At 38.6% G+C, this 11,958-nt stretch overlaps 1 protein-coding gene across 1 annotated transcript; it reads right to left on the minus strand.

Annotated features, from left to right (window-relative positions):
• Positions 1 to 319: 319 nt before the first annotated feature.
• Positions 320 to 10,653, minus strand: snx10b (sorting nexin 10b). Its single transcript, XM_035388482.1, has 7 exons — positions 10,327 to 10,653; positions 8,679 to 8,726; positions 7,679 to 7,765; positions 6,920 to 7,020; positions 5,713 to 5,811; positions 2,221 to 2,436; positions 320 to 1,558 (listed from the first exon to the last, which is right to left on the minus strand). The coding sequence occupies exons 2-7, from the start codon at positions 8,709 to 8,711 to the stop codon at positions 1,411 to 1,413; spliced, it is 684 nt and encodes a 227-aa protein (XP_035244373.1). The 5' UTR covers positions 8,712 to 8,726; positions 10,327 to 10,653; the 3' UTR covers positions 320 to 1,410.
• Between the last annotated feature and the right edge of the window lie 1,305 nt (positions 10,654 to 11,958).

Consider the following 11,958-nt stretch of genomic DNA (forward strand, 5'->3'; position numbering starts at 1 on the left):
TAAAGCCAAAATTGGAATTCTAACTTTTGATAATTGAAATGATACAAGAAGGTTACATTATTAAAAATCTGCAGAGGCTGTAAAATAATTGCATGCTTAGAGATTGCCAAAATAAAACAACAAGGTCGATTTCATCCTTAAACGTGGTTTCCAGCATTTTTAAATGCAAGAAATGCTATGTTATTATCCTGTGAGGTTTACCCTAAAATTAATGTAGAGATGTGTTGCTTTTCTCGAAGCATAACTGAAAGTGGTAGATTACACAATTCCAACTCATCAGTACACAGGTAAATGTGCGTAAGATCAGTAAATGACATGATTTAATTTAATTTACTTTATTTGTACAGGTACATTTTTCTTCTAAAAACCTTCCAACCTACTCAGTTCCATGTGACTTGCACCCGGAATGACAAACTTAACATTATACCCATCACAGGAGAAATAGAATTCAGTGTAATTAAATACAAAACTTCTATTATATACACATTTTACACCAAATCCCTTGCTACTGTAAAATTCAACTGACTGAATTTGCCAGTGTGCAAGACTTTATCCCAGCTCTGGTTTATTCCAGTGACATAATATATACAGACGTGAATTACAAAAACTTTCAGTGTATGAAAATACATCTTATAACATCAATTACAAATATATACACATCCAACAATTGAAACAGCAGAACAATACACCATTTTGTTGCACAAAATAAAAGTGTTAAGACCAGAACTTCATGTTTTCCAAATTATGCTTGTACATAATATGGATATAATAAACAAATGATTTGCCATAGGAAACTATGCAATCAGAATCAGCTGCATGCTATGAAAATAATAGCTATCCTATTGGGGGTCAAATGTAGTCACTCATCCTTTACAAAGTCATGGTTGTTTCTTTCACATAAAAGATCATTTAAAACCTAGAATGTAAATTCCATGTAGCCTTCACTAACCTTAGATTTGTATACTACAGTACAAAGCAAATACAAAAGGTTAAAATTCAGTAAAATACTTCAACATGATTTTAAGAACCTTCCCCAGTAAGGCAGAAATGTACGCACTTTCTCTAAAAGCAAAATTCCACTAAGTCATGAACATACATACAGCTGACCTTGACTACGTTATAAAAAAAAAAAAAAGATAAAAATTAAGAAGGCTCTTATGGATAAGAAAACCTCAGCTGGCACTCGGGCAACAAGCTCATTTATTCCTCACAGCTGTTATATACAAATAAATTAACCGAAAACATCTGGCTTCCCTAAACCTGGATGATGTACAGTAAAAGGCAACACATGTAAAATAAAATTGAGCCAGCTGAACCACTGGTCTCAATCCTCACTTTCAGGAACTTTTAGGATGGAAAGTTCAGCAGCATGAGAATCTGCCAAGGACTTCCTGGCAGGGATGTGGTGCATCAAGGCTCAACTTCCTGCTCGCCACACACCGACACTGACGCACAGGTTAGGAGCGCTTCCTTGATGGGCGTGGCATCCTGTATGAGTGTGTCTTCCTCACAGGCCATCGCAGCCTCACTGCTTTGTCCCAGTCCTGATGAGGAAGTGCTGAATGGAAGGAGAGGTTTTCAGTTTCCACAGTTTGTGGCAAAACCAAGAAACAGCTGAAATCCTGTGGCCATAAAATGCAGACCCTCCCACACCACAGGGACTTTGACAATACTTTTTATCCATTACATATATCTGAAAACTTGAATATTAGCCAAATACTTATGTGAGGTCATGTACTAGCTTCAAAATGAAACCTTTTTTGGCACAAATATCAACCCACCAAGCATTTTGCCTTACATTTAAACCCTTCAAAAATAAACAGTATATTACAAAATGCAGAAACACCAAAAACAATGCTGGTTTTAATCATTTCCCTCTCAAGCCATTTTACCACAAAGCACAATGAAACACAATATAAAAAACTGTTCATGAGATCAGGACTGTTTTCACAGTATTGTTGAGATAAACAAATTAAATATTTTGTGTTGTTCCAGAACACTGAATGTGTATATAGATTATTTTTGGCTGGACCACAACAGCGGGGCCAGCCCTACAAACACGAATGTCTGTGACTGAGTGACTGAGTTATGAAGTTACACCCCTGGTCGGCCGGATGAAGTGTGTTAGGTCCAGCCATATACCAGGTTTTGACCTGGTCTTGTTTTAAAATTGACAGATTACAAAACAAAGGACAGCTGCAGTTGTAATTGTTGGAATACCTTTCACAGTCTGAGTCCCAGCAGGCCTTGTCCACTCCGCGTAGCTCATCCTCAGAGTGGAAACGGCGGAGCTCGCAGCCACAGCGCTGGATGGCCTGATCCACAGAAAAACGCGTCTGGCCCGAGGCACAGGCCTCCATCTTGGTAACGCTCAGCTGTGACTGTAGAAAGAGGTGGAGGCGACTGTCTGATAACACCACTGGGTTCTGGAGGATCCTGTGAAGAGGAACAGAGGAATGGGAATGCATGTTAGCTACAAATCGCACGTGTTCACTGGAATATAACTCAAATAGCCATTAAAGTTGCAATCTAAAACTGGCATGAACAGTCAATATCAGCGTGCTTCCCCCAAAACAGTTGGGTATCAGTCAATACTTGTTTTAGTAACCTAACCACAGTGTCTCCTCTGCAAGTCATGCCATCATTCCAGTCATGATATATGAGGCTACCCTCACAATCGCAGCTCCAGGAATGTACTTCCTTAGCTTCTGACCAAATCCCCCATTGAAACGGAGTACTTCACAGAAGTAATGCCACATAATAGTTTCATTCCAATTGAACTTGACATCAACAGCAGTTTCAGAGGAATCCAAGGAGATGGAATTCCAAAAGTGCTTTTCTGCCTGTCAGCCAGCCAACTGAAGCTGTGGCAATAGTCTCACCTGCCTCACGTTTTATTTCCCCTTCAAGTCAGATTTATTTCCCCAATGCATTTTAGTTGAATGGTTTCAGGCAGTCACCCATTTAATGACCTCTAATACAAACAATGACAGACATTAATTTAGCTCTACTTACACATTAATGTGCACACTGATTTATGGATCAACTGATCAGCTGTATTTCAGCAATAAACCTCCAGCCTTCCACCACACAGAATAAGCACAGAAAGGAGATTCCAGAAAATCCACTGTACTGTATAGTCAATTGCCGCATGTAAAAATCTCAAGGGAATATACTCAGTCAGTACTTACAGTGCAATCACATCGCTAACCACCAACTACACAACTTCATTATCAGCCATTTAATAGGATTAGTAGAAATAGAAACATGCAAGTTGTTCTTAATTTAGCGCAGTGGTTTAAACCGTGACATTTGCTTTGAAATGATTCACCTCCACAGGGAATAAAAGTGTATCTTTTCTTTATTTTCCCCTTTTATTATCAGGTGAATAATGTAAAAATGAATTATTATTTAGAAAAATTACATTTAATATTATTTTTGGCTGGAATCCTTTCCTAAGGCACAAACAACCTGAGACTGCTGTGCTCAAGGAAAGCAGTATCACCACAATATGAACTATGGTAATCATATTTATCATTGTGAAAAAATGCTATAATAAACTGTTTATATGTAATGCCTCTGGAAATATAGTGTCATTATACAAGCCACTTTTGAGTTAGTCGAGTGCTTTTTCTTGCTTAAGACCACATAATTATGAATGCCCGACTCCTGCCACCGTAAAGAAACAGAAACTTCTCTAAATATCCTTCATCAGACCTAAACTATCTGGGCAAATCAAAAGCATAAACTAAACCTGAAATAATGCAAAAAAAAAAGAAATCTTAAAGTTACAATCTCAAAGATTTCAGTTTCGTTCTCTTTGGCGGTACCAATGGCGAGAAGCGGTAATTGCAGGTGTGTTTTTGGACCTCACTTCCCATAGATCCACCCGATCCAACCAGTGTCGCCTGTGTGACGTCAGTGAGTTGGCACCTGGGCCACGCCAACTATTACACTTATTTACTGAATAAAAAATGGTTGTTATACAAGTAAGGTTATGTACATACTCATTCATTGTCTAACATTAGGCTAACTTAAGCTGTCTTTACACTGCCGAGCCGGGTTAAAATGCTGTAGCAGACCTGGGGTAGAATTAGTGATGATCAATTTCCACAAACGTTCTTTATCCACCTTTTGCTCGGTATGAACATCTTTTCACTGCAGAGAAGAATTTGCGGGATTCGCTGTGGCTCGTGCAATTATGTATCTCGTGCATCATCATCGTGAATGATTGTTGTGTGATATTTCTGAAACAATTGCCTTGTTTCTGGTTTTGCTAGCTAAACTGTTTGAGAATAAAGCTGAGCTGGGTGTTAAATTAGCAATCAGAATAAGAAGAATAAAACAAAAACAAAGGATATTTCGTCAAAAAAAGGGCATCAAGGCTGAAGGAACATATGAGGAAGCGCAATAAAATAATAACAACGCTAATCCATACTGCCGTATTCTTTTATTTAGTTTTCTCCGGCTTGACATCTTTACACAGAAATCAGACCCGGCTCTGCTCCACCTATACCCCGGCTTATATATTGATGAACTTGATGGCAATGTAAATAACGGTAATGTTAAGGCCAGTTAAGATCAATGATTCGCAACGAGACGAAACGGTTTTAGAATGTTGCAGAGAAAATTGCAGCGGTGTGAACTGGTTAGTTGCAGAGCCTCTGAAGCGGTTGCCTAGGGTCTCAAAAGACCCACCTTGTCAAATTGCCAAGTGCAGTTTTAGAACGTTTACAATCAGACGTCTTGGAATTTTGCAAGTTGCATCCAGTCTCGTTGCGAATCATTGATCTGAACTGGCCTTTAGTTAGCTACATTGCAACGCTGCAACAACATAGCATTGCATTCGAGAGACGGTTTGCGAGGTCGGTACCGGTCGGTAGCATTAGCTAGCGTTTTTTCTTAGCTGAATTGTTAGCTGACATTAGATTGTGTTAATTACATTAGCTAGCTAGCTAACGCAATGTTACCTGATATGAGAGATGGATACTGTGCGCAACGTTGTCTAAACTAATGTTGCCTTTATTGACATGGTCCGGTAGCTAGCGTTAGCTGTGCAAATAGCTATGTAATTTAGTAACGTTACATTACCATCAAATGTATAATACAAAATCTACATCAACAAATAATATGACCTCTCATGTTACACAAAAACTTATTAGAGTTCCATAACCCCCCCCCCACCTTTAACGGTAGCAGACACCAGAAAAAACAGTACGCCGCTCACACACAAATGAGTTGAAGAGCAAGCCTGTTGCGTTAGCTCCGCCTACCCTCTCTGGGGGACCAACCACTGATGGGCGACGGAAAACGCGTCACTATCTATGCACCGCTTGTGATTTTTTCCCGGGAATGTCGCCACAGACACCCAGTTCTTTAATCACAAATTATTACAATAATAATAATAATAATAATATAAATTAATATAATAATAGGCTCAATCACCATTGTGTTACCTAATTCAGCAATAGATAGTGACTCAACAGACATTTATTTTAATGAAAATCTTCGAGATTATTACTTTAAATCACATGTAAATGCAATGCTAAGTTTAATCTTCATTAACTACTTAATTCAAGGGACCACAGCCCACCTTTTTTTAATTTTTATTTCACTTCCCAGTTTCATGAGTTTTACACACCCCCCCCCCCCCCCCCCAATTCACATTAGCGGACTTCTCGGTGAGATTAGCTCTTAAAAAAGGGCACTCACACATCCAGGAACTGCTGAAGCCCTTTCATTCTCTCAGTGATCTGCTGCGCATTGTTGAGACTGAAGAAGGGGTTCCTGGGTGGAAGTCTGGGGAGCTCCCTGCAAGAGGACATGTGACATCAAGACATCATACATTCCATTCTTGAACATGTCTTAATTTTCCAAGCATTACAGATTACAATATTGTAAGGATGTAAATTTGACAAGTACTATTCCATTTGCTGTCTTAAATGATTAATGGTCAATAATTGAACAGTTCATTTATGACAATAATGAGAAAGTTGATGAAATCAGACAGACATATGGTACAGATGCATGAAAGCTAAATGCAAGACCCCCCCAAAAAAATTTTCCCCTGCCTAAGTACTCAGAGACTACTCGGGGTTTCAAATTCCATTCCCTGTAAAACAAACAATCCTTCAACCAGGCCTGTTTCACTTATCTGTCCAGGTAACCACATTTCCAGGTCAACGATAACAGAAACAAGGCAGCATTTGACTGTTTTATCACTCCAACTCGTTGCTTTAAGACGTGATTGAACACAGGGTGGTAACAGAGAAATGGCAAACAGGACACATTCCTTCAAGCTAGCAAAGATAATTGGAAATAAAGACAACTGTAATGGCAATAATGGCTGCAGCCTTTGTTTAGAAGCACAATGGGGCAATTAACTTTAGAATTTCTAGCTTTAACTAGTTTTAAGTTGAATTCAAATATACTGGAAACCGATGGATTTGGCTGAATGCAAATCCCATCAAAAACTCTGGAACCACATGCTTAGAAAAAGGGAAAATCACTACCTCTACAAAAAGAGAGACTGGAGCCAGAGACAGCAATCCCATAATATATTGCTCATTTGTGAAATTTCACAACCTTTTTAAAACCAAATACAAAAGTAAGAAATTTTGAAAAGGCAACCAATCTCTGCATTTTCACTTTATGTTTTTTCCAATTCCTTTTAAAAAACTGCAGTTTTTTCACAGGTTAACTGAAACTATATAAATGATACATATTTTATGTCTGATACAGATTATCATTATTCCCGTACAGTAACAAAATAATTCAATATAGCCACAAATCCTTGAGCAATAACCATTTCCCAATAGTACAGCAATTCTTTATACGGGTTTAGTTTTTTCTAAAAAAATAAATGTGGCTGAAATGAAGCAGTTGCTGGAGAATGATGATGTAACTTTGGCATACGTACACTAAAAGAGCATTCTCCTGCAGTCTTTGCCGGAGCCATACAAACTCGCTGTATCTCCTCCTCACACACGATATCTTCTTAGTGAAGCACATGCTGTTTGTCTGACAAGAGGAAACATGTTCCCATTAGCATTGACAACAAACACACACACGCAAGTATGCACACTTTTCAAAGAGCAAAAACCAAATCCCATTCCAAACAACAGTCAAGACGTTACAATTTTGGATTGGCATCAAATTATTCTTTCAACAAGTTCTTCTGTGTTTCTGGTACTCATCTGACTGGAAAGCCCTAAGGATTTCCCTATGTCAAGCAAGGGGAAGTTTCCTTCCGAATGAGGAAGCCACCCACACACAAAAATTACAAGCAAATAAAAAAATAAAAAAACTAGGCTGTGATGTTATGTGATGCAACAAAAAAGTACGAGAGGTTATTCCAGTCAAAAAGAGATACTAATAAATAAATAGATAATAAATATGGTCCAAAAGAGTTCTATTCTATTTGTTGTCTTTGGCTGTTCCTGTTCAAGCTCTTCTGAGCAGGAAAAACATGCTAGTCTAGATGGAGAAATGTCTTCAACTAAACAACAAAGCTACAGTCTGGTGCTTTAGATGAAAGCAAAATTGCTTTAAGATTTATCAATGAGGACCTCTGTCACTTTAGCACATAAAAGTCCATTTGAATTCTGGAATTATGCATAATTCATCCAAATAACTACATTTCTTCAGTTTTTCAAAGCTGGTGTTTCGTAGTACTTACGTGTATGCAGATTTCATAATCAATGTGGGCATGCCAAAAATCCTCTTTCTGGATTTTTGGATCCCGGACCCAAACGCTGACAAATTCCTGTTGACGCATCAGTATCAGAACAGCAAGATCAGCCAAGGTATGGTGTGAAGAGTATCAGCTCAATTCTGTGTCTTTCCTAACGAAGGAGTGCGACTAAGCCAGATTGTGAACTGCAGCTGGCAACGGCTTCAGCTTTTTAGTGAAAAAATGAGGAAGTGGATTCTCACGTCAAATAGGTCCTCCAAAGCTCTGAGGCTCACAAGTTACCAAACAAGTGTGCCTGTGCTAAAGAACCACTCAATCTATAAAGTATAAATTATGTATTAAGATTATGAGGTGGTGCTAAAGCAAAGTTCCTCAATCTGTAAACAAATCTGAAATTTCCACATTTTAACAGATGAGGTAGGATCACATCTGCTCACAAAATTAAAATCAACTTTAACGCATGCAGAATTTGATTAGCTTTGCTAGTTACATTCTAATCAGTCGTGCTATAGATACAGAGTCACTGAGGCGATATGTATAGCTATACAAACATATAATTCATATCGGCAAGGGTGAAAATTGTATGCTTCAAAGACAAGAAAAGGACATAGTTATTTCAACTTAAACCATTAGTCATGTGATGCTCACTTGGGTAGCAAGTTTGGAACGTTCCTGCACTCTGAGCATAAGGCTCATTACTCTTCCTGCATACTCAAGGGGTACATTTGCAGTTCATGAATTTGAGGCTGTAGACATTACACTCCCATAGAAATCACTGGGGAGTATCATCTGATGAAGGCCAGGTCAGCCAAAACTTCATGTTTTCATAAGTAACTATGCATTGTCTCATGAGTGAGCGTCCTACCTTTCTTTTTGCCTACATGTAGTACTGCAACTTGGTTGCTTGAGAGCAAACGTTTCCCACAAGGCTTGACACCTTAGACACACAAAAGAACAGTAAAAATAAGGAGGAGGAAGCTCTTACCTGCATCATTAGACTGTCAATCATATCTTCCATTGTCAAAAGTCAAAGCTGAGAAAAAGAAGTGGGAAATGTAAGCTTTTTAAAACATATGTATATCTTGAACTGGAGAACATAAGTAGGTTATTTTCTTATTTACTTAAGTAGCAAGTGGTTGGGGAGCAAACCCCTTGATTGGCCTGTATCTGCAGCGCACATACACTACATGGCCAAAAGTATGTGGACACCTGACGTCCAACATCTCATCCAAAATTATGAGCATTAATGTGGAGTTGGTCCACCCCTTTGCAGCTATAACAACCTCCACGCTTCTGGGGATGTTTTATATTAGATGTTGGTGCACTACTGCAGGGATTTGCTTCCATTCAGCTAGAAGAGATTCAGTGAGGTTGGGCACTGATTGGGCGATTAAGCCTGGCTCGCAATTGGCTTTCCAATTGACCCCAAAGGTGTTGGAGGGGGTCTGTTCAAGCCAGACAATTTCTTCCACACCGTTCTTGACAAAACTATTTCTATATGGACCTTGCTGTGTGCCCGGGGGCACTCTCATGCTGAAAAAGGAAAGGGCCTTCCCCAAACTCTTGGGGAAGCACAGAATCATCCAGAATGTGAATGTATGCTGTAGCATTAATATTTGCCTTCACTTGAGACTAAGGGTTCTAACCCAAAACACGAAAAACAGCCTAACCAAGGTCAGTCCAGATACCTTTAGTCATATAGTGTACAATACATGGTCTTTGTCAGGATCACAAAAACACACAGGAAATTGAATTTAAAAAAAATTTAACATGCTACATCATTTTTTTCTATTCTGCACTTAAGCAATAAGCAACTGGCTTATGGTTGTCAACTTCATACAGTACCATGTGTAAGGGACAACTACATTTAAAATAAAAATCTTTCTACTAGTGTTTAGATTCAAAAGCAATACATTCTGGAAAATATTAGTCATGGATGGATTTCTGTCTTGACTGTTTTCCATCATCATATGTCATAAATAGTGTAAAAAGAATACAGGGACTGAACACAGAATAACTCAACTAAATAGGACAATTATATAAACGGAAAGAATGGGATTTCTGCAGAAATTATCACAGCAAATAAAATAAAATAAATAAATAAAACCATTCATGTTTCATAAATCTAATAGGCCTAGTGTTGTTTCGTAATTCCAAATGTACACTAATTTTGTGGTAGACTATGGACCATTTAGTGCGTTTTTAATAGCCTGTACTAAAACTTATGTATTCACTGTGCGTTTTGTTGCGGTAGATATTTCTTAGTTTATTCTGACATTCAACAACATAAGCTAATCATTGTCATCCGTCCTATTACTTCACCCATTCCATTTGTGTCGTCGGTTTCTGGAAGGCACCTAGCCAATTAGCCGGAAACTGGTCAAACGCATGTTTAAAATTTTATTCACGCATATATACACAATACATTGACGCTTTAGCGAATCTAGTTTTATACGTATGGACGCTGTGGGACTTTAATTGCCACGTTTAAATGTTTTGCTTCTTGCCTGCGTGTTTATGTGAAGCAAGTAATCGTTTGATTTCCTCACAAAACAATTTCAGTCGTTTCTTAACATAGTAACAACAACAAACGACTTGCCTGGCTTGGAAAACAAGAAATTTAACAAACATACCTTGAAATGTACAATCTGATGGAAACAGTGACAGCAACCTTCTACTTCCGTTTCTTCCACTTCTGTCTACCCCACTGACGCAGTTGGTACTTCTCTGTTGGATGTTGTGCGTTGTTCACAGAAATGTATCTAAGTACGAGTTGCCTTTTGTGCGCATCTGCGTGAACTCCGGAACGATAAAGACTGTTCAGTTTGGTCTGTAGAATGTTAGAATTAGATAACTACTGTATCTTGAGTTTGGTTGAATGGATTACCACATTATCGGTGTAATCCTAATTTGCCGAACGCGTCCTGGAACTGCTAGAAATGACGTACACGTGCAGGAAATCAATACAAAAAGGGCTCCAGAGTTCGCCACTTTCTACAAGTTGTGTGCACGGTGATTGTTTTATGTAACACGGGTTGTTACAACATTATAGTAGTCTCACAGCTTCTCGAACAGCGGCATGTAGTTATTCACTGTGGCAGTATATGTTTGGGCAATAAAAACGCAGACCTTTTGCCTTACTGTATAAGCATCAGGTGTTCCTTTTAAGCGGTACACTGCAAACCGAAGTGTTTTTTTAAAGGCAGAACTGTTAATAGTTTTGTACCTACTTTAAAATGTAAATTTGCTTGCATCCTTGTCCACCACGTATCGCATAATGCATATCCATTCACATTTGGCTACATGCTGCACGTTACATTCGTTGCTGCGTTGCAAACAATTTTGTTGAGATCATATGAGGTCTGTGTGAATCAGGTCAACAGGAAATAAAATTAATTTTGTGAGGTGGGTCAACTCAAAAGTCACACTTTTTTTTCCAGAGACGAGCTCCACTAAAATATGCAATATCAGAGCAGGGTTCAGGGCAGGGCAAGTTAGTCTAGATAAATATCAGCAGTGTTGTATCACCAACAATACATTTGGAAAGTGAAACTAACAAATCCAGATTTAATTCAGTGATGTAGTTAACTGACATTGTTAAAGGAATGCATTTGGTATCCTTTTCTCTTTTGCATAATCAAAATCTGTAGGATTTATCACCTTAAGTAACACACACACTTCCAAGTTCGGCTGAAACTGAAGCACTGTACTGCAGTGCAGGTGGTTCCCTCATGACAAATCATCACATTTCCCCAGTGAACATATCCCCAGGGGCGAGAGCAGCAAAAAGAAAACAAAAACTCCTCTGGGAAAACTTCGTAACCTTCTTCCATATCTGTGATTAATGTCTCCTGGTTGAAGCAGGACTGGGTCCTAGTAGTAGGGGGGTGGGCCGGGGGCATGGGGCTCAAGCCTGAAATGTCTGTAAATTGCTTTGAGACTTTGCTCCTTTGTAAAAAGTGTTATACAAATAAAACTGAATTTAACTGAAGCTGGACTTTAAAAGATTTGAAATGATAAAAAGGAAACAGACTGTACTGAATCCGGCTGCACAAAATGTCGGTCTGACATATGTTTCAGCAGAACAAGAGGACACTGATGAATATGGTAAGATTTCTCAACACCCAATACTGCGCTGTATTACATTCTGAGTGGAGATGAGATCACTCATTATACATGTAATGCTAAAATACAGCAATTCAACATTAACTAACATTAAAACTTCCAAGGTCTATCATTCAGAGGTACATTTCTCCACAAATTTC

The sequence above is a fragment of the Anguilla anguilla genome, chromosome 1, assembly GCF_013347855.1.
Source record: "Anguilla anguilla isolate fAngAng1 chromosome 1, fAngAng1.pri, whole genome shotgun sequence".
NCBI lineage: Eukaryota > Metazoa > Chordata > Actinopteri > Anguilliformes > Anguillidae > Anguilla > Anguilla anguilla.

Excerpts from the sequence above, each read along its gene's own strand:
- snx10b (XM_035388482.1), bottom strand. The coding sequence starts at position 8,711 with ATGGAAGATATGATTGACAGTCTAATGATGCAG. Across the intron at positions 7,021-7,678 it reads ATTATGAAATCTGCATACAC|ACAAACAGCATGTGCTTCAC; the intron begins GTAAGTACTACG and ends TCCTCTTGTCAG. Across the intron at positions 1,559-2,220 it reads TGGGACTCAGACTGTGAAAG|CACTTCCTCATCAGGACTGG; the intron begins GTATTCCAACAA and ends CCTTCCATTCAG.